Source organism: Siphateles boraxobius, unplaced genomic scaffold (genome assembly GCF_051911475.1).
Source record: "Siphateles boraxobius isolate OS27281-9 unplaced genomic scaffold, OSU_SipBor_1 5, whole genome shotgun sequence".
NCBI lineage: Eukaryota > Metazoa > Chordata > Actinopteri > Cypriniformes > Leuciscidae > Siphateles > Siphateles boraxobius.
In genome coordinates this window covers 17,479,608-17,503,120 of record NW_027509141.1, presented here as the reverse complement: position 1 = coordinate 17,503,120, position 23,513 = coordinate 17,479,608, and the positions used below count along the sequence as shown (strand labels likewise).

At 43.6% G+C, this 23,513-nt stretch overlaps 1 protein-coding gene across 9 annotated transcripts in view; it reads right to left on the bottom strand.

Moving 5' to 3' along the window:
* Positions 1-21,266, bottom strand: part of slc4a10a (solute carrier family 4 member 10a) — a 72,948-nt gene extending 51,682 nt beyond the window's left edge. For 3 of the 9 annotated variants that reach the window (XM_077202992.1, XM_077202994.1, XM_077202988.1), the window contains exon 1: positions 21,009-21,264. In XM_077202992.1, the coding sequence (XP_077059107.1) occupies positions 21,009-21,056 (48 nt within the window). In that variant the 5' untranslated portion in view covers positions 21,057-21,264. Of the gene's footprint in view, positions 1-775; positions 1,176-13,223; positions 13,251-21,008 lie in introns of those variants that run through there. The other 6 variants (XM_077202991.1, XM_077202987.1, XM_077202990.1 and 3 more) reach the window with 5 other exon arrangements.
* Between the last annotated feature and the right edge of the window lie 2,247 nt (positions 21,267-23,513).

Here is a 23,513-nt window from a genome sequence, read left to right as displayed (position 1 = left end):
TTCCCTGCATGTGAGCCTTCAAAACCGCGTGATCATGCAGCAAAAACCGTGAGCGTTGAGAGAGGGGATTACTGGGACGGCTGAAGAGACAGAGGGGGGATGAATGGGATCTGAGCCATTCAATTGGTCGAGAGCAGCGGGACTGATCCCTACAGATGGCTCTGGTTACCATGGTAATGGAAGGATCAGCATCAGCATCCTTCTAGAAAGCCGAAAGCACTAGCATGAAACTCACACAAACAGCCCGTGACTCATCAGCATAATTAAACAGCACATTTGCAGCTTCATCCATCATCGAACTAAATATTTTCTACAGTCAAGTACAATATTTTCTTCCTCTGACCTTGTCGTCCTCTTCTTCCGGTCCATGCTATTTATTACCTCAGAATAAATGCTCACACACGCTTACAGCTGCATCCACCCTAACCCTAACCCTAAAGCTCACCCCTTCCGTTTGAGGGAGCTGGATCAGAACAACCCCCCTCCGACAACCAGATATAATTCCTTTCCCTCACAGAAAACAGAGAAAGATGAAAAGGACGTGAAGAGAAAGAACAATGTGAAACTGCGGAAGGACAAGAGGTACCAAAATAGCTTCTAGAAGATGGCAAACAGAGAAAGAGAGTAGTAGAAGATGAAGGTGCACCTGAACCAGGATGAAAAACACATCTTTAACCGTTATATAACAATAACTCAACGCTGAATCAACCACGTCTCTACAGACACAAGCAAACACTCTCAAGGACACAGGAGAGACACTCAGGATCCATCCTACCTGACAGTTAAAGCCAGTATTTTCAGAGGATCTGTGCTGCATGCTGTCTGCAGCAAGTCCAGACGACTGTCCCTTATCCCAATGTGAGGAAATTCGCGGAGAGGATGCACCAGACAGCAGCTGAGGTTCCTCTGCGCACCTCTCGCCGCACTAACCCTTCTGACACGGCAGTAACCCTGTTCGCCGGGCTGTGTTGTCCAACTGTTGAGATCGAGACGTGCAGCCTATGTTTGACAGAAGTCCCTCAACCAATCAGAGCGGAGATTAGAGTGCCGACATCACTTGGCTGCGTGGACTGGTATCTGGGCTCGGAGTGTATGAGCGTGTGTGATCTATGATTCACGTTCTGCGTGTGAGTGTTTTGAATGGACTGTGCACAGCTCTTGAGCTCCCTCCTCTCAGTATTCCAGCAAAAACATCAACTTCCTTATCTATCTAATGCATGATGGGAAATGTAGTGTTTCCATCTTAACCTTTATAGAGACACACAGACTGCTGTTTAATTTTTAGGAGCCAATTAAAGCTAGATGTCTATAAAATTGGAGTTATTTGTCCTATCAGAATCAATTTTAAGATTTTGTCTACAAAACAAGCAAACATCTTAAGGCTTCAGGCAAAACCATTTTTTCCTTTTCCATTTTGCAGATGTTACAACAAGGGTTGTGCACCCCTGAGAATTTAATAAATTCCGGAATTTGATTTAAATCGAAAAGATTCAGTTAGATAAATATTCTTTTAGTCAAAAATAGTCACAATTCATTTTGCGTTTTGGTCGATCAGATCACATGTGGACAATGCTAAATGCAGGTGTAAACATGCTCTAATATGTTTTGAGATTGTCCACTTTCGACCATTTCTAGAGGTAGTTGAAAACGCATTTGACAGGATTGCTTTCGTAGTGTAAACGGCACTCCCCAAAAAGACGTCTAATAGCCGTGCAAACACAGCCCTGATGTCTAGGCTAAAACAAGGCAAAATTTGGGCTGTCAGTGAAAATTTAATAGACGTCTAAACCATAGCCCAAGAATAGCATAGGCTACGCATAGAACATGTCAAAGAAATAAAACCAAACACCTTGTAATCACTGTTGACTTTGCTTACATGATGGAATAGCATAAATCTTGCAAGTTGTTTTTATCAAGTTATCAAGTGGGTTACACATAGATGGACTATATCGGGTCTATAGTTAACCTAGATGGTGAAATGCGGGATATTGCTGGGTCATGTGGTCAAATGTGTTCTAACAGTAACAAAAGACTGCATACTCTCCACCTACTGAATTAACAAGTAAACATTATGAGAAGCACACTAGTCGGATGGGAATTAAACTTTGTCGGCTGAAGACCAAAGTTTGGCTTGAAGACGAAAAACATATCAAGCACAATGTTCTCTCACCATGATTTCTAACACATACTCATCACAGCTTTCGGCATGGTCTTGTGGCTATCAGAGCCTAAATGAAAGCTCTTGGTATGTTTTTCTGTCCGCTCCGTGCGCAAATTACACAAGCTTATTTTGTCTATTATATCCAACGATCCTAAAAAAAACATAAATTTACCCGTCTATAGACCCTCTTCCTCAAAAAAATCAGAACAGAAGTGGTTGGAAGTAAAAGAGAAAAAGAAGGATTAACACACTAGATGTAAACGGTATGTGTCTCATCTACTTGTGATCCAATAAACCAAAACGCATTTTAATACCAAATGTAAACAGGGCCTTAGATAGAGAGGGCCTTGGATAGAGAGAAGAGGCTGTTTTTGCTGCTGTTCCTTTAACTGATTGATCCTTAAATATCAGCCTCTTTTTAAAGCTGGGCCAAGTTTCTCCTTTAGGCATTGCTGATGTGCAGATGTAGGCGGTATAGGGCATTTATTATTATTTCTAATGTCAGATGTCTTTTCAGCTGAGATAAATGCTCTTTTGAACTGGGAAGGAATATTTGAGCTCTGAAAGTTACTGTATATTTTCATAGAACAATAAGCTAAAAAATACATAGGAAAATTATTCCTCATGACATCACCCCTTTAAAGACCCATTAAAAAAAAGTCAGACCTGATTGGTCTGTTTCCAGTTTTAACAGTTATATATCATTCTGTTCTGTTTTGGATACGTTTCATTGTGCATTAGGGGCTGTTTACATCACACCATTTTCAACTAAAAACGTACTCGGTTACTAACGTAACCTCGGTTCTCTCTAGAGAGGGAACGAGTACTGCGTAATATCTTACGCTATGGGGAAAACCTCTTTTCCACGAGATATTGAAGCCAAAAATTATCCTTTAATTTTGATTAATGTAAAACGCTGTGCGGCAGCGTGCAGACATAGGCAAGACGGCTCGCGCGCCTATTGGCTGCCCTGCGGCCACAGCAGCAAGCCTATCGAGAGAGGCCCTGCGTGACGTGACGTCCAATGGGGGTACTTCGCGCCCATTTCGTCGCGTCCCGCCAGAATAGGCGTGGCCTTGGCCTATAAATACGCTCGACAGGCTGATACAAACTGGTTTTCAACGTTGAAGCGAACCAGCGCTGTTGTATGCACGGCAAGATACGCAGTACTCGTTCCCTCTCTAGAGAGAACCGAGGTTACGTTAGTAACCGAGTACGTTCTCTTACGAGAGTATCTCTCGTACTGCGTAATATCTTACGCTATGGGGAACACAATGTAAGACGCCGTGCGTACTGGGATCCGACACCAAAGTCCCAAGGGCAGTAGCCCGGGGCTCATATAGTGCATAATCACCGTAGACTCACAGAGAGTCGGAGAAGAGAGGCTACCAGCATCATTCCCCACGTAATAGCATCCCATAGGAGCTAGTTATGTCAACAATATATCCCGCAGACAGGGTGAACGCGTTCAGCCTGAACTGGGCAAAAATACGGGCCATTCAACACCCATGGAGGTGTTCCATCGATCAGTGAGTGATACTCAATCAAAACTCAGCATTTTGCGCCGGCGCAGCGGGACAGATAGTACTGAATTCTAGACCGACAGCAGCTTGGCCTGTAAGGCGGGAACTTCTAGGTTATAGAACCTTATAAATGTAGACGGCGAGGCCCAGCCTGCCGCCATACAGATATCATGCAAGGAAATCCCACTAGACCACGCCCACGAAGAGGCCACGCCTCTCGTGGAGTGCGCTCTGACACCCAAAGGACACTGCAGGCCCTTAGAGGTGTAAGCCAGCGCTATGGCATCGACTATCCATCTGGATAGGCTCTGTTTTGATGCGGCCAGTCCCTTGGAGCGTCCGCCAAACAAAACAAAGAGCTGCTCGGTCTGCCTGAAGACAGACGAGCGGGACACATAAGCTCTCAGCACCCTGACGGGGCAAAGGAGATTAGCATCCGCTTCCTCATTGTTCACCGGGAGGGCGCACAGGGAAATAACCTGGGCCCTGAACGGTGTGTTGAGGGATTTTGGCACGTACCCGTGCCTTGGTTTGAGTATGACTTTTGAGTCATTAGGCCCAAACTCAATACAGGACGCGCTTACTGAAAGCGCTTGCAAGTCCCCCACGCGCTTCATTGAAGCAAGAGCCACAAGAAATACCGTTTTGAAAGACAGGTGCTTCATGTCTGACAAATGGATTGGCTCGAATGGGGCACCTTTCAGGGCTTCCAGAACCGTAGAAAAGTCCCACATAGGGACTGAGGGAGGTCTGGAAGGATTCAGCCTCCGCGCTCCCCTGAGGAATCGCACGACAAGGTCGTTCTTCCCCAGTGACTGGCCAGACGTCGGTTTTGCAAACGCCGCTATGGCCGCCACGTATACTTTGAGCGTGGACGGGGTTCTACCCTTATCCAGCAGCTCCTGAAGGAAGGAGAGCACTTCCGTAACCCCGCAGTCTACGGGTGTAAAGCCCTGAGCTTGACACCAGGTAGAGAACACTGACCATTTCGAGGAGTAGAGCCGTCTAGTAGACGGGGCCCTAGCCTGCGTGATCGTGTTTAACACTCCCTCCGGGAGGTTAGCGGGTACCCGTTGATGGCCCACACATGTAGGGACCATAACTCCGGGCGAGGATGCCAAATCGAGCCCTTTGCCTGGGAGAGGAGGTCTCTCCTCACCGGTATCGGCCACGGGGCAGTGCTGGCCAGCTGCATCAGGACTGGGAACCAGGTTTGGTTCGTCCATAGCGGAGCCACGAGCAGCACTGGGCATCCATTTTCCCTGATTCGTTCCAGCACTTGGGGCAGGAGCGAGACGGGGGGAAAAGCATAGAGGGGGCGTCGGGGCCATACGTGGGCCAGCGCGTCCCTGCTCTTGGAGAAAAAGTCCGGACAGTGAGCGTTTTCCTGGGACGCGAACAGGTCCACCTGCGCTCTGCCGAATGTCTCCCACAGCAGTTGGATCGTCTGCGGGTGCAGCGACCATTCCCCTGCTGGGACATTGTTTCTGGACAGTCTGTCTGGTCCCAGATTCAGGTGACCAGGCACATGCGCTGCTTTCAGTGAAAGCAGGTTGTGCTGAGCCCAGCCCAGGAGGCGTTTCGTCAGCCTGTAAAGGCTTCGGGACCTGGTGCCGCCCTGGTGATTTATGTATGCCACCACTGACATGTTGTCCGACCGGACTAAGACGTGGCGGCCTTTTATCTGGGGACAAAAACGCCTTAGCGCGTTGTCTACTGCCAGCATTTCTAGACAGTTTATGTGTAGGAGCTTCTCCCGTTCTGACCACTGGCCAAAGAACGGTCTGCCCTCGAGCAGTGCTCCCCACCCCGAGGTGGAGGCGTCCGTGGACACCACCATCACACTCAAGGGAGTCCCCAGACTCACGCCTGACTGGTACCAGTCGGCTTTTTTCCAAGGTTTCAGAGCCGAGACGCATTTCCTGTCGACCCTGAGGCGAAACAGACCAGCGGCCCAAGCCCCGGGCGGAACTCGTGCTTTCAGCCATAACTGCAGTGGGCGCATGCGAAGCAGGCCCAGCTGAAGTACTGAAGATGCTGAGGCCATAAGGCCCAGCATTTTCTGAAACCGTTTGAGCTGGACTATAGAGCCGCGGCGGAAGGATTTCACGGCGCGCTGAATGTTCAGTCCTCGCTCCGGCGACAGACGTGCTGTCATAGACAGGGAGTCCATCACTGTTCCCAGGAAGGAGATTTCCTGGCTGGGAGACAGCGAACTCTTCGCCCAATTGACTTTGAGACCCAAATTCTCGAGATGCTCGAGTAATGCGGTCTTGTGTTCTATGAGCTCTGATCGTGATCGAGCTAGAATCAACCAGTCGTCCAAGTAGTTCAAAACTCGCATGCCCTGAAGTCTCAGGGGTGCGAGAGCCGCGTCCATGCACTTCGTGAATATACGGGGTGCTGGAGACAGGCCGAACGGTAGGACTGTGTATTGATATGCCTGGCCCTCGAAGGCGAATCTCAAGAATCGCCTGTGACGTGACGCAATCTGTATTTGGAAATAGGCGTCTTTCAGATCTATTGACATGAACCAGTCTCCCTGGCGCACGTGCGCGAGGATTTTGCTGGTTGTCAGCATTTTGAACTTGCGTTTCAGAAGCGCTTTGTTCAATTGTCGCAGATCTAGAATGGGTCTGAGACCCCCGTCTTTTTTCGGTACCAGAAAATATCTGCTGTATACACCCCCTTCGCTCTGAGCCTGAGATAAAGGTTCTATGGCCCCTTTGCTCAGTAGTTTCGCTATTTCGGTTCGAAGTAGATGAGATACTTCGTTGTCCACCGTGGTTTCGACACGCGCCGTGCAACGGCGGGGACGTCGAGCGAACTGTAGCGAATAGCCTCTCTTTATAGTGTTCAACACCCATTCTGATACCCCGGGAAGCATTGCCCATGCATTCGCGTGGATAGCTAGAGGCAGAATGATATCCGGGCTCTGGCCGCGGCACAGCGGCGGCTGCAGAGCTTCGGTGTGCTGAGACATGAACACTGCGTTTAGAGTGCGCGAGGCGGGGGGCGCGCCGATCACGGCGGGTAGGCTGTTCGCACTCGCTTTCTCTATGACACATTGTGGAGAGAGAACGAGCGGGACAAGCCCCGTAGGGTTCAGCGTGTCTGTGAGTGAATGTGGGCGCGGGACAGCGGGCACATTTACTGCACTGAAAACACCGTCGGCTTGCGCTGACTGAATATGTGTTGGTTTCGTTTTTACAGAAACCGTGGGACACGCACTGTGTAGTGTTTGTGGGCACTGTGTCGTGGGCACATTCACTACGTTTGCACAATCGACATGAGTCGATTTTATTTGTGCTAGCCCTGAACTGTGGCGGGCTGTGTCTGTGTGTGGGAATGGGCACTGTGACGTGGGCATTCTTACAACACTCATAACACCATCGGCTATGGCCGGGACACCAGAAAATACACTCTTTATTGGATTTATCTGGGTAGCCGTAAAAACGGCTGTTGTGTGCAGGCAAGCGGGCAAATGAACCGACTTGTTGACTGCTAAATACACTGGAACAGTCACATCGCATGGAACTGGACGAGCGAAATGTTTCGGTGAAAATCCGGCCGCAGCGAGATTTGAACACCGTCGCTTTCCTAGGATGGCTAGGAAGGCTTTGAGACCTCGGGCTTGATCTCAATCCTCGGCCGGGGCCCGCGCTGAGGGGGGCGGCGTCCAGCAGAGCGAGAGCGCGGTCTCTGTTCTCGGGCCTGGCGGCGCTGAGAAGCGGCGGCGGGTGGTGCAGGCTGTGGCTGTGAGCTGCGGGCAGACGGCTGTTTCGAGCGACCTGCTGCGGAGCTAGAGCGCTTCGGGAGGAAGTGCTTCATAGCCTGCGATGTCTTCTGAACCTCCTGGAATCTGTCCGCGAAATCTTTGACGGCAGATCCGGAGAGGCCCACTGGCGAAATGGGCGCGTCGAGAAACACAGAGCGCTCCGAATCCGTCATTTCAGACAGCGTTAGCCATAGGTGTCTCTCAGCCACGGTGAGAGAGGCCATGTTCCGCCCAACGGCCTGTGCAGCAGATTTAGCGGCGCGAAGAGCCAGGTCTGTAGCGCTCCTTAAATCCGCAACGCTGATCGATCCCACGCCTTCCTCGTCCATTTTTCGGAGAAGGTCGGCCTGGAAGATCTGCAGGATGGCCATTGTGTGTAGCGCCGACACAGCTTGCCCGGCGGCGGTGTAAGCGCGACCGTGCATGGCTGACGTCACTCGGCAGGCTTTAGATGGCAACACCGTCTGTGCTCGCCGTCCAGCAGAGGGCGGGCAGAGATGTGATGCTACCGCTGCTTCCACAGGAGGAAGAGAAAGGTACCCTCTGTCTTTCGCACCGTCTACAGTGGAGAATGCAGCAGAGACAGATGTACGCATTCTGGCCGAGAAGGGGGCGTTCCAAGACCTCGCGACTTCTTCGTGAAGCTCAGGAAGAAAAGGCGCGGGTCTGGACTGTGATGGGGCGTGGTCCTTCTTGAGGAAACATCCATCCAGTCGGTTGCGCGGGGGTTGCGCGGGCGCCTCCCAGTCGAGGCCGAGGTTGTCGACGGCTTGAGAGAGCAGACGCATCAACTCAGACTCAATGCCCGCTCTTTTCCCGGAAGGCTCGCGAACAGCGGAGGGGAGGTCCACAGAGCTCGCCCAATCTTCGCTGTCCGACGCCAGGACAGAACAAGCCTCGGCTGTTTCGTCGATCTCAATGGCGGAAGCGGTGGCAGACGGCGGCCGCTGTCCATCGGTGAGTGACTCGAGCGATGCCGGCGAAGCTAGCGGGCGAACCGGCGAGCTTAGGCGGGCAGGAGAGGGCTCGGGAACGCGCTGAGCGCGGCGCTTTTTACGGCGCGGCGTCACAGCGGGTTGAAGTGCAGGCTCTGAGAAGGATGCCAGGCGAGTCCTCAGAGTCACCATAGGCATTAGCTCGCAATGAGGGCATCCGCCTTCGACGAGAGCGAGAGCCGCATGATCCTCACCCAGGCAGGAAGCGCAGATGACATGACGGTCCCCGTCGCTGAGTGTGGCTCGGCACGAGCCGCAGGATCTTTGCATCTTTAAAAAGACGCTTGCTCTTTTAGAACAGATAGAAAACAGAGATAGAGTGTGAGTCGCAGCGGCGAACACACACTCAGCAGTGAAAAGGATATGAACGCCGGAAAGCGTAGCAGGTACGGCGGCTGAAGGCGGCGAGGTGCAGGCCAGCGACTTCAGGCTCGAAGGCTCGTCCCGCAGAAGGCTTACAATCAGACGGCGCGGCTTCTCACTCCGGATCCAGCGATGCAGTAGTGCTTCGCTGAAGAGTTGAAAATCAGTTTGTATCAGCCTGTCGAGCGTATTTATAGGCCAAGGCCACGCCTATTCTGGCGGGACGCGACGAAATGGGCGCGAAGTACCCCCATTGGACGTCACGTCACGCAGGGCCTCTCTCGATAGGCTTGCTGCTGTGGCCGCAGGGCAGCCAATAGGCGCGCGAGCCGTCTTGCCTATGTCTGCACGCTGCCGCACAGCGTTTTACATTAATCAAAATTAAAGGATAATTTTTGGCTTCAATATCTCGTGGAAAAGAGGTTTTCCCCATAGCGTAAGATATTACGCAGTACGAGAGATACTCTCGTAAGAGAACTTATTATGTATTTTTGGCCGTTCATTTACACGACAATGGCGTTTTGGGTCCCTGAAAACCCAAACTTTTGAAAACGGATTTCACAGTGCAAGTTTTTTAAAAACAGTCTCCGTGTAAACAACAAAAACGTGAATACAGTTTTTAGTCATTTTCGCGGATCCATGTGAATGGTGATCGTTTTGAGAATGGTGTCATCTGTACGTGGAAAACTCAAAGAAAAAACTTCTCTGTTTTAAGCATGTCTGTGGCGAGGGGTGCGTGGTTCAGCGAAGTCTGTAGGGGGAGAGCAAGGACGGAGCCGAGCGGTGAGTAAGTAGGTCAAGTGCAAAATGACGAACACCTGTCTCTGATTGCAGTAATTGGCGTGGGGAGACCGCATAAAAGCCGACTGGTGCGAGACAGCAGAGAGAGAAGGACTGGGTACTCGTGCACGACACGCGAGCTGACACTGAGAACGAAAGTGGAAAGAGTGTTGCCTGATATAGTGGAAAGAGTGATATTTTACAAAGTGGAAAAAGTGATATTTTATATAGTGGAAAGAGTATTCTCGCAACGTGAACGAGGTTTATGTTAAAGCGCGCACAGCGCATTTTTTCTGTTTTTGGACCAAATAAAAGTGTACGAGTCCCAGTTACGCCGACCCCTGTCTTCTTCCATCACACCTACACTGAACCTTCACTACAATGTCATTGTCGTGTAAACATACCCTTAGATCTGAGGCTGTTTGCCTTTGGGACTCAGGCCTTGTCCACAGGGACACGGGTAATTTTATAACCGTTACTTTTTTTACGTGGTTCAGCCATTCTTCCACACGGAAAAACAGTATCAGGTCACTGAAACCGAACATTTTGAAAACCCCTGCCAGGGTGAGGATATTCAGAAACGCTGGTCGCAGTGTTGTCGTATAGACAGTAAAACCAGGGCTTTTGCCTTGTGACGTCAGAGTGTGCGCCATTATCCGCTGTGTTTGACGTCAGATTGTGCGCGCTGCGTACGTCTTGACAGCGCTTGATAGCGTGTTTTTGCGTTTTCATGAGAAGGAGATTTTTTTAAACCGAGCATGTGTGGACGGGATTTTTTTTTAAACGCAGGAGGAAAAACTCTGGTTATAAAAATACCCGTATCCATGTGGACTAGGCCTAAGTGTCCTAGTGTGTGCCAGTTTGTTCCCTTTATTGATTATTTAGTTCATCTGTTGCCCAAGTAATTAGCTTTTTTGTTCCTCTGTGTATAGGCCCTGACTTCCTTCAGTTCATTGTTTGGTGTCTTCAATGTTAAGAGGCTGTTTCCCAGGCTTTGCTGTTATGGATGGATTAAAGATATTCTCCTTTGTTATGTGCTTCCTTGCACAGCCTTCTTTGTTTTAATACACTTTTTAGAAATAATAAGCAAGACATCATTTGACTATATGATTTAGAGATCATTCATATTGTAAGCTTTCTCGCAATCCATCTGGTCTATGTACATACATCAGGGCCCATATTCAAGAGTTCAAGAGTTCTCTTAAATAGCAGTAAAAGTTCTTAGCTAAGAGTTTTCTCTTAAAATCTATTCACAAAACTGTTGAGACCAAAGGGAATAGGGTAAGTGTACCTATTAAGCCCACCAAAATCTAAGTCTGGGTATTTTTCATAGATATTGACATAGTTTATAAGAAAAATCATTTGTTAAAATGCAAGATTTATCTCTCATTTGAAAATGTATTAATTATGAAAATGAATTAATGTATTAAAAAGTTAAGTAAGGTAAGGTTAAAATGTTGCTTTTACCTTAGTAAGGTAAAAAGCACACAAAGAAATATTATCATTAAACACTTTCAGAAAATTTATCAAAGTTTGCAATTAAAGGGATTCCTCATTGAAACACATAAGGTGGGCTTAAATTTTTTCCACTGAATAATCGTGAAAAAAGACAATGTTTTACTTTAAAAATGTAAGATATGTTTACAAATGCATGGAGCTTAAAGAAAAATTATATAAAATGATAAAGTACTATTTGTTCATACACAAAAAACAATACATGTATCTCTTATTTGATATAATATCAATGTTACCAAAGAAATGGCTGAAAATTGCAGAAATGTGTTGATTCCGAAGGGTCCCGAAACACCAAAGTTTTGGGGTGACTTTGTGTGAGGTCCCCTGAGACAGCATGCACATGGGTGGGGGTAACTCAACATTGCCAAATGTGACTGGTATGCAATAAACAATGCCAGGGAAGTAACAAATCACTGGATTGGTTAAAATAATAAGCAGCATGAAATATTATTTTCTCTTTTTTCAATTTGACTTCAGAGTTGAAAGTGGGCTTAATGGGTACACTTACCCTACCAATATGGTGGCACGGTGGCTTCAGTTTTAATGATGTCATGAGCAATCCAGTCATATCAGTGGTTGGACCCCCTTTTTTCTGGTCAGAAACAATACTCAGGTAGGCTGTGGCATTTAGACAAGTGTGCAAAGAAAATATTACACACCATTATACCACCAGCAGCCTGAACCATTGATACAAGGCAGGATGGGTCCATGTTTTCATGATGTTAAAAAGAAATACTGACCCTACCATCTGAATGTCGTAGCAGAAATCGAGACTCGTCAGACCAGGCAATGTTTTTCCAGTCTTCTATTGTCTAATTTTGGTGAGCCTATGTGAATTGTAGCCTTAGTTTCCTATTCTTAGCTGACAAGAGTGGCACCCAGTGTGGTCTTCTGCAATTGTAGCCCATCCGCTTCAAGGTTCGACAAGTTGTGTATTCAGAGATGCTCTTCTGCATTGCTCAGTTGTAATGAGTGGTTATTTGAGTTACTGTTGTCTTTCTATCAGCTCGAACCACCAGTCTTGTCATTCTCCTCTGACCTCTGGCATCAATAAGACCCTTTTGCCCACAGAACTGGCGCACACTGGAGATTTTTTCTTTTTCAGACCATTCTCTGTGAAGCCACATTCATGGCCATTTAAATCACCTTCCCTTCCCATTCTGGTGCTCAATTTGAACTTCAGCAGATCGTCTCGACCATGTCTACATGCCTAAATGCATTGAGTTGCTACAATGTGATTGGCTGATTAGATATTTGCATTAACAAGCAGTTGAACAGGTGTACCTAATAAAGTGGCCGGTGGATATATATAGATATAAATAGATATAGACACAAAAATGTATTATTTTAATATGATTGTTTTTTAATTAATCTATATCTAAACAAATAAAAAGTGTTAAGTCTATAACAAATTTAAAAAAATAGTATTAATAGCATTAATATAGTTTACACTTTCTTGTGAATCACCATTTCCAGCAAAACCTCTTGCATTTGACAAACCAACTCTTGGATGATGACATTCCCATGAGCTCTGTGGGCTTTTAAGCAGGGTGTGTTTGGTTATTAGAGTGATGAATCGTGCATGCAGTCCTCTAAATCTCTGGTTATAGAGACGTGTAGCATGCTGAGGTTCCCCACAGGTCTCAGAGCTCCATGTCCTCCAGAGCCGCATGTTTCCCCCGGTCACGCCGTCTGCTCACACTGGCTCTTCTCCAGCTCACTATATGAACAAAACTACAAGCTGTCCCCTCTCTCTCTTTAGACTCACAGCTACTCTAGACTAAACAAAGATCGGTGCCTAAAACATCTCAATATCTCTTCAACTGTACCGCTGACCAAAAGCTTGTGGATGGAGATTTGAATTAACAGTAAGTGACAAGCTTTACTGCATGTCTACAAATATCCAGTCAAGCGGTGTCACTCTCACATGAAGACATTAAAAATTGACTGACAATCAGTCACAATGAATCGCATCATTTGAATGCATGAAGAAGAGAAGACACTCGCTCATTCTCGCAAACAAACTAGGCTAGTAATTAATTTCAAAATTCACTGCATTGTGCATCCTGTGAAAAGCATAACATAGGAAATAAAGAACTGGGACTCACCCCATTATCACTAGCAGGACTTTGAACCTGCAGAGGAGCAGAAAGGCAAAAAAAATAAAAAAATTCACACACCATCACTGATTTTACACAATACACATCATTACAGTCAGAAAGATCTCAGACTTTTACAACCTACCTGCAATGTTTTCAATGTTAATGCATGAAACATTACAACAACAACAAAAATGGTTGCTAAAACAAACTATTTTAAAACTACACTGTGTCATTTTTTAAGTTGATTCTTAGCAAAGAACACTTTGTTCTTTCAAAATATGTGCTCATTCATGTGTAATTACTTTCACCAACTAATCAAGTATTCTCATAAGCGTATTCTCGGACATACGAGCGAGTCGCTCGAATAGCGACAGCCATGTTGTGCCTCCATCTTGAAAATACATAAGCCAAAGAGGGACATACCTGGAAGTCAGTGGCACCGTGACGAATGCGAGGGGGAGATTACTCGCGACTGCCGGCAGATTTAAAAGCCTGTTGAAGATGGAGGATCACGCCTATTCTCGAGGACATGTAACAGAGTCGCCAAGGAAGCGAAAGAGAGAATTAAAACGACAACGTGACAGGCAAATCAACAAGACCAATGTCAATATTGAAGAGGCTTTTCGAAGATGGAAAGAGCCCATGAGGAGCAAGGATTTTAAAAGCGAAGTTGCCTGCTTTCTTCTCGACAGGTAATTCAGCCTATTTGTGTAAATTCGAAGTTTTATAGGTGCTTGGCTAACTATGGGTGTGCATAACTAGAACGACATCTAGGATATTTTTCCTCGCGACAATGATGAATAAGATGAATAATTTTAGTTATTTTTCATTGCTTTTACTTTGTACACAATGTAGCCTAATCTGATAATCCTGGGGTAGCCGATTCCAAGGGTGATATATAATACGGCCACCGAAGGAGTTAAAACGGCCTCGGAATGGGAGGGGCTAGAAAAAAATATTTAGTTGGTAGTCATACATTTTCACTGCTAGATGGGAGAAAATCTTTCACAGTGTAGCTTTAAAAAAAGTTAATAGAAATGTAACATTTGTGTTCATGTTGGTTTCATGTGGTTTTGAAAAACCTTTCAACCATTTTCAAGAAAGGTTGACATTCGACTCTAAAAATGTAATGTGGTGTAACCATCAAGTAAAAGTAATAGAGTATTTTTCTTACACCTTAAATACATGTGAGTGTACACATTTTAATTATAATTTAAGTTTAAAAAATATATTTCTAGATCAAAAGTATTTTGACAAATATCATAAATTATCAATTCATAAATTCAATTCAAAGTTTTTGGGGAGTCACTAGGGGTGTTAATCTGTCTGATTTCCCGATTCGATTCGATTACGATTATTGAAGTCCCGATTCGATTACAGTCAATTTTCGATTATTAACGATTCTCGATTAGCGATTATTGATTTTCCATTTCACAACAGTAAACGAAAATACACTACAAAGTGATTGCAGTATTAAATAAAGTCAGCTGCTGAATTACTTTACTCTTTTATTGAGTAACAACAACTCAAAGCAATTTCTGTGTCGTGTAGTTATAACTTCAGAATTATTTGTATGTAGCTTATGTTCTGTAGAACACAGAAATGAATACATCACATTGTGTTGTGACTCATCAAGTTGAACTAAACAATAACAAATAAATGAAAGGCTTATTTCCTTTAGGAAGTAGATCAGAACCAACATACTGTAGAAATTGGACAATTTTCTTCTAGAAAGACAAGGTGTTGTTCAGGTGGAGGAAGACTACAGGTTGCAGTCGAAACATATCAAGGTAAAGAAAAGTTTTTTTCTCCACCTGAACACCTTTCTAGAAGAAAATTGTCCAATTTAATCATTAAGAAGACAAAATGAACATTTTTGAACAACTTACTGTAACTTCAGTAACACCTATAGGCCTGTCATGATAACAAATCTTGCTGGGCGATAAATTGTCCAAGAAATTATTGCGATAAACGATAATATTGATAATAAAGTCGTTCTGAGACCATTTTCTTCTAAAATAATGATAATGGCATAATAATGAAGGTACACCTTTTCAAAGATCAATACATTTTTATTTCTAAAGACTATTTAAATGAACAAAACAACCAAACACAATAAAAGCAATGGACTCTGTGTGTGCTCGCGTCTCATATGAGTATGTGCACGGAGAGTTTGTGTGTGTTCCGTCTCATTGAGTTTGTGCGCGAGTTTGTGTGTGTGTTCTCCGTCTCATTGAGTTTGTGCGCAAGTTTGTGTGTGTGTGTGCTCGCGTCAGTATGTGCGTGGAGAGTTTGTGTGCGCGCGCGCGCGTCTCATATGAGTGTGTGCGCGTCTCATATGAGTGTGTGCGCGCATGTCTCATATGTGCGTAGAGAGTTTGTGTGTGCCACGCGTGTCTCATATGAGTAGGCTATGTGCGTGGAGAGTTTGTATGTGCGCGCATCTCGTGTGTGTAGAGTTTGCGTGTATGTGCATGAGCGACTTTAGGTGTGTCGTTGTGCATTTCATATGTATTTGTTTGAGCATTCAGCAGTATACATGTATGTTTGACTACTTAATATACGTGTATGCAAGTGTTTCGTATATGTGTGCGTGAATGAAGTTTGATATAAGCCCTAAACGGCGCCTTATATGAGGGTAAGAGAGCGCGCGCGAGAGAGAGGAGAGAGTAAGAGGTAGTGCTTGCGCTACGGCGCTCTGCAATCAAATACGATTGTAAATAGGCTCAGTAAAAAAAACAATAATTAAAAAAACATTCGAAAATCAATGTGTGGCGGTTAGCGTTGATATTGTCATCCAGTCTCTTTGGTAGAGAGAGAGAGAGACGAGGAAAACAAGCATGCAAATGGAAATTATCGAGCTATTTTTTTTCATCGTGCGATTAATTGATTTATTGATTATCGCGACAGGCCTAGTAACACCCTGCCTCCTCTGGATGAAAGCGGGAAATGTGGGCCCTCAAGTTGCTCGTATTGCCGCAGTACTTCAGTTTAGTGTGGCAATGTCGACAGACGGCATGCGTCATATCAACATGTTTAGAGCTCCTGCCATGAAAACCAAAATGAATCCACACGCTTGCTTTGAGCCCAGATGGAGCTCGTTCCTGGTTCTTCCATTTTACACATCTGCTCTAACTCGCTCTGGCTGGTTACACCATAGACAGTGCGTTACACGCGGTTGGGCGCGTTCGTGACGTTCAACTTCCGGTATAAAATTTTTTACAAAATAAAATAATGCAATGTTTTTTTAAATAAATAAAAAATCGATTTTTGAAGATTTAATAATCGATTCATACTCGTCACGATATCATCAGTGCTTATTTCCACCAAGTAAAAAATAACCTGCCTTGTTGCTGTTTACACTAACTCCACCCACCATTGTCTGCTTGAGCCGGAAAAGAAATTCTGAAGAAATGCTGATAACAACAGGAGCAGTGCTGTGGAGAGCAAGGTGGCTGGCGTTAGCTTGTGACATGACCGACCTGATTTCGAATCCGACTTTTACCGATCTCACTCTTTGTCACGCTCACCAGCTGGTGGGTATCAAGGGCACTCTTCTCTAGTCCATTGCCATAAATGGACTACATTTCCCAGAATTCACTGCCCAGACTTATCCCTGATTGTTGTCAGCTGTGTATCATTAACCTTGTAAACTCTGCCTATATAAACCTGGTTTATTCAGTCATTCATTGCTAAGTCTTGTGTGTGTTACACTGCATTTCTGAGTGCTACTTCTGGTTTACGTGTCATGGTCTTGACCATCTGCCTGTGCCTTGGACTTTTGTTATTATCTGTTTGGTTTGCTCTGTGGTTTTCACCTTAAGCCTTTCATATGGATTACGATTGTGGATTACCCTAATATACTACTGCATTTGGATCCTCAACCCATGTTTCAGTGGTTAGGGGTACAGTAGGTGTAGGGGAGGGCTTTAGGGACAAGGACAAGTAATGTCCCAATAAAGCAGCATCCATTTATGATTTTAATAAAAAAATAGTCATATGAACTGAATAATTTGTTATTTCATACTTTTTTATAATAAACTTTTTTTATAATTTATTTACAGTAAGTGCAAATAGCGATAGATTCCATTTACACCACGTAAAATTAGCAGTATTTTCTTTGCAATAAGTGTAAATATTAGTTAGATACTATTTGCACCGCAGTATTTTAGTACATTATGAAACAGTATGCAATAACATAGTGACTACGTTTACATGCAGCCAATAACCCGTTCAAAACCGGGATATTAGCAATAACCCGGTCACGCATGGCCATGTAAACCCCGGCAAAACCCGAATATGCTCATATCCCGGTTTTTAAAAACCCGGATATGATACCTGGGGTACCCCTTTTCTAACCCGAATTTTTGGTAATGTAAACGCGTATCGGCATATCCCCATAATGATTTGTGTTCTGCGCATGTTCTATTCTCCAGGAATCTTGGTCTTTTGAGTAGAGGAACTTCTCGGCGCATAGAAAAACCTGCGTGCAGTATACCGGAAGTAAACATGGCGAGACGCAGCATAGCATACATTTGGAGCGAGGTCAGTGCCAGCACCAAAGCGCAAACAAAGTCGATCGCTATCTGCCCCGAACTATTCATTATCCGCGTGCTGCTGTTGTTGTTGTTGTCTTTGGATACAGGAAGAAGAATTGGAAATGATGCATATTGCGTCTTAAGGTTGTCCGTACGTCTACGTTTACATCGGGATATTGCAATTCCATGTAGTAACTCTCTCTGCTCACGCATGTAAACGGGTTATTTCTAATGTTTCAGAAACCCGAATAGTGACCTTAACCTGACCATAACCCAAATATTGGCTGCATTTAAACGTAGTCATTGAGTGTAAATGATTACATTTATTAAATAAATGCCGCCTTATTAGGACAGTAAAGCCCTACCTAGTCCCTACACTTACAACCTAACCCTACCCGATAAACACTTTACCATTAAATAACCGTTAGGGCACTTTAATTCCACTTTTCACATAATTTACTGAAAATAAATGCTTACCAAACTGATATGCGATGGGAAAAGTGAGGAAAAGAAGTTTGGCAAAATTCGGATTCGAACTCAGGTCGATCACATCAAAAGTATCTGCAACGCACCTTACTCCCTACGCCACGGCTGCTGACAGGTCACAGGCGTTTTTTGTACTTTTATCTGGCCCAACTAGACATTGGTGGGTGGAGTTGGTGTAAATAGCCTCTGCCAACAAGGCGGGCTATTTGCACTTAGTGAAAATAGACACTCCAAAAATATAAACAACCTCAATGCTAACAGACATTCACTAAAAAAACTCCCATTGTGCCAAATACATATGTAAACACATACATTATGTAATTTCTGTGTTAAGGCTAAAGGACAAAGATTTTTTCACTTTTCTTTGACCCGTTTAATCACACACACACACACACACACACAAACAAATACACAGCACCAGCTGCAACTAAGCGGACAGTGACTTCTGAAGGTCTGAAAAGGCCCTCTGGGACACGGATCACTGGCATCAGTTCAGCTCACATTGAGAGCTACAGATAAATATACCAGCCCAGTGGAGTCAATCGGCACACCAGAAACAATTCAACCGACCGCTGGATCTCTGCCAGTGACGTTGTGTTCAATCTGTCCCTCAGCTCAGCCAAAAGATCACAAAAAACATATATTTTACTGTGTTATATTTAAGCTACATTTTTAAGCCTTTCTATACTGTACACTTTGTTCAATTTTTCAACCTGTACGACATAAATATATAAAAATTGCAAAAATGGATCCTTTAACTTAACTGGGGCAGTAAAGGATGCTTAATTGATCAAAAGTCACAGTAAATACCTTCATAATTTTACAAAAGATTTGCATTTCAAATAAATGCTGTTCTTTTGAACTTCCTATTCAGCAGCAGAGAAAACAAAATGTATCAGTTTCCACAAAAATAATGGAATGGAAACTTCCAACACATTCTTCAACACTATGAATATCCTCTTGGTGTATTTCTGAAGGCAGCATCTGCTTTTTGTCTTGCACTACGCTATACTGAAACTCTGGTTTTCTGATGCGTTTATTACATGGCTAAAGTTCAAATGAGTGTTCGAATAGTCGGAGTGTCTGATAAAGCCTTAGTGCTGCATATGCACAAACTGTACTTAAGGATTTTGTAAGTGTACACTGCTCTTAGCAACGTTTGGAATCCTTTGAAGCGTGCACGTAAGGGATAAGACAGGAATGCAAACCACAAGCAGAGTGTGTTTAGCTGTGAATATATTCTGAGGAGCCAAATGATAGCAGAATCAATAAGACGTGGGCCAACTCTTCTCAACTCCAGCACCAAACTGTAACAGAGTAAGGAGCAGAGACCCTGGCAATGACCCATATTAAGATCTTTTCCTTTTTTCTTTTTTTTTTTGCAGGGATGAAAAGCAATTACAGTAGAAGGTTAGAGAGCGCTGCTTGTTCAGGGGTCACTTAACCAACAGATTATGAAACACAGACTGGAAGCGCCATGAAAAGCAATATGCTGTGATTAATCCAGGTGTTTTGGCTATAAACCAGATGACCCACAATGTTCTTATTTTCCAAAGAAGAAATAAAGTCATGCAGGTTTGGAATGATGTCAATAAATGATGACAGAATTTTCATTTTTTAGTAAACTATCCAACAGAGGCTCAATGGGGGGGGAAACATGCGTGTGGTGAGATTTCAGCATAATGATAGCCTATTACATTGCCTCTTGCACGTTTTGCGACAATTTTGGGTGTCCAGTGAGTTCCGCTAAAAGCAAGTTCACTTTTGACAAAAACGAATTAACGGCAAGGTTTTATTTCATTGGTTATTGTAAGTATCACACAAGTTCGGAAATTAAAAGTCTGGTTAGTGGTACTAAGCAACCATGCATTTTAGTCTTTGACAAATCATGCCCTGTGTTTCCCGAACATTGCAAGCTGTAGCAGGTGAGCTACCGAGCAAGTTTGCTATGTCAAAAAAGCCATACGAAGGTGGTTATGTGACACAAATGTCAAAATGTATTAGTTTACAACTCATGCACAATGATAAAAGTGTTCAAAACACTTTTACCATAGTGAATGGTAAACTAAACAAGTCTTAATTAATCGATATACTGCCGATGTAATCATAATATGTGTGAAAGGGAATAAAGGATGTGGTTTTATTGCCACTGGTGTTCATTTCAGCTGGAAACTACAGTAAATGGTATCTACGCAGTTGGTACGAGTTTTACACAAATGCAGGTGGCATGTTTTTCCATTGTGGCTAAGCTGGAACTATCTCTTTATTTTTTCATATGGTCTCTCCAACCATAAATATGTACATGTCCATGACATTGGCAATAAATGTAAATGAGGTGAACAGGTGGAATCTCGTGTCAAACGTGTGAAGGTCTCATCAAATTCAAGAGTAATGCAGGGGAAATTTGATTTATGCAACTCATGAGAATGCTGAACACACACACACACCGCATATAGGTCAATACACAATACTAAACGTGTGTAATTAAATGCATAATCCAGGCAAGCCGGTGTGTACCTTAGTCACCCCAAAAACGCCGGGTTCATGTAACATGAGCCATTTTCCCAGTAAATGAGTCTGTATTAAAGGTGCCATGAATAATTAAAACAATGTCTTCCAATGGTAGTGGGTGAATGATGCCCATAATGGGCTCTAACCCAGTGCAGCTCGAACCACCGAAACCTCTTTTCCGTAACACGCAACAGCATCATGTCTTCATTGTTCTTCCATTGACGGATCCAACATGAAAGATGAAACTGATTCTTACCGCAGGAAGAAGCGGCTCCATCTGCGCTCCTTGATCTTTCACATCCATCCCTGATATTTTGGCTTAGCCTTGTCTTGTTCGTCTGTTGTGACCTTTCTCCAAAATACTGATAGGAAGGAGGAAAAAATTTAATGTATATTGATGCGGTTTAGGTAGCGGTGTAACAGTTAGTGACCGTTGGGTTTTTTCGTTCTTCTTCACTCGTTCACGTCCTTGCGTGCGCTCCTTCAGCGTGTCATTTGCGCGCTCGCGTGACGCAGCTGCTACCGGCAGCACGTGAGTTAACAGAAACCACCGGGACGCGATGAGTAAATGGATTAAACACTCCGGGGACAAACGGATAGCATACTTGAGGCTTCGGTTTACTACAGTGTGGTAATATTATTTACAGAACGCCCTTAGTTAAAAAATGCAAATCTAAAAACGTGCCTCAGGTTATATAACATTAAATAAACTGTTTTTTTTTTATGTTTATATATATATATATATATATATATATATATATATATACACATATATATATATATATATATATATATATATATATATATATATATATATATATATATATTGACATAAAATCATTGTTTAAACCTATTGTTTCTATGCAACAACAGTGGAAATGTCCAATAGCATACTGTGCCTTGAAATTGACTTTCAAATATAAATCCATCCTCCCTCCAAATATATAGGCTACACACAAGGCTATAACTAACTTTTCAGCTGAATAGCCAGCAGTAGAATTGCAGCAAAAATTAAAACAACATGATTTAGGGGGGAAGTGTAAGGTTACCAGACCACACGTCTTAAACAATTAAATGTAAAAATGAACAGTAAATTTATGCAGTGATATTTCTACCCATCCAACCCTTAAGCTCAAGGAATTCATCCCTTCATAAAGACAATGAATGTGGTTTATCTACAAACTCGCATAGAATTGTACATAAAGCCTATATCACCTGTGGCATACAGTTTATCTAAAGTGCTTTACACTTTACAACCAATCAATCAATCAATCAATCGATCAATCGATCAATCAATCAATCTCTTACATTAGACTTTGACGCCACCTTGTGGTATATATATATCATATGCTGCTACACGAATTAGCCTAATAGGCTACTAGACAGTTTTGGAATAGTTGCAACGCAATGCTTTCGTTATTTAGGCTACTCACCTTCATGGTTTTCGAAATCCAGATTGTTATTTTTCTGTGGAACAAAAAAAAGATATATGCTCAAAATCTATGCCTAAAACCCAGACAGCAGGCAGGCCTATACATCTCTAAGATTTATGCTAAAGAGCGCTTCATCTGGAAAACGTCTGCTGTAGGCTACAATCTAAACGTATCAGAAAAAGGCAGTTTTACACATTCTAAATAATAAACATCTTAAAGACATTTTCTAAATGTTTATTTAACGTCTGACAGGAAATCTCTTCGAGGCATGCAGATGAGAAGACACTAAAAAATACATCTTGCAGATGTAAATGCAGATATCAAATAAACGTCTCCGTATGTGTGCTGTCAGGTACAAGAGGGGGAAACACATTAAAAGCACTATAAATATAACCTAGTTCATAGGCTACCAAAAGACATAGGCCTATGTTAGCTTTTTGTTAAAAAAAAAAAGATGCCTGAAATTGGACCTCTTTCTTTCTGCGTCCTTTCTTCCTTTTCTTAACCGCTAAAATAATAGGCCTATCAATTCCACATACGCAAACTGATGCAAGTGTTTGAGTAGATAAAAGCAACCCAGGAAGCCATAGCAGAGACCGATAGCTATAGTCCATCTATGAGTAGGCCTAACCCACTTCTATAGCCATAATAACCTTGAATTTGGTTGCATGTCGTTTTTGCCAAAATAACTTACAAGATGTAGCTATGATATTCCATCATGTAAGCAAAGTAACCAGTGATTACAAAGTGTTTGGTTTCATTTCTTAAATCTTTTAATTTGTTTGTTATCTAATTGATAATCGTCTATTCTTGGGCTATGGTTTAGAATCTATTAAATTTTCACTGACAGCCCAAATTTTGCCTTGTTCTAGCCTAGACATCAGGGCTGGGTTTGGACGGCTATTGGACGTCTTTTAAATGCAAAATTGCTTGCTGGGAATGAACAAGTGGCATTTTCGGTGTCAAGCCTGGGATTTAAACTTATAATTGGCGAATGAAATGGCATGAAGGTGAGGAAATAGTAAAAACATGTAGGCCTAGCCTACTTTTTGAGTGAACTATTCATGTAATGTTCATATATTCTACACATAAATCGATATATTAGTATTTAGAAATATGTAAGAAACAGTTTAGCCAGCAGAGCTGCTTTGTTTAGGTGGATCCCTGCTGGTTATTTCGGGTTCAACAGCTGCTGAAAGAGCTCCATTCTTCACTTGATCCCTTCACTGTAATGTACACTAAGAGAGTTTGTAACGGCATTTAGTGATAGATTCTGCTTCCGTGTTTAAGCCTATTGCTTATCGTACAATTAAACTGTTATTTCCTCC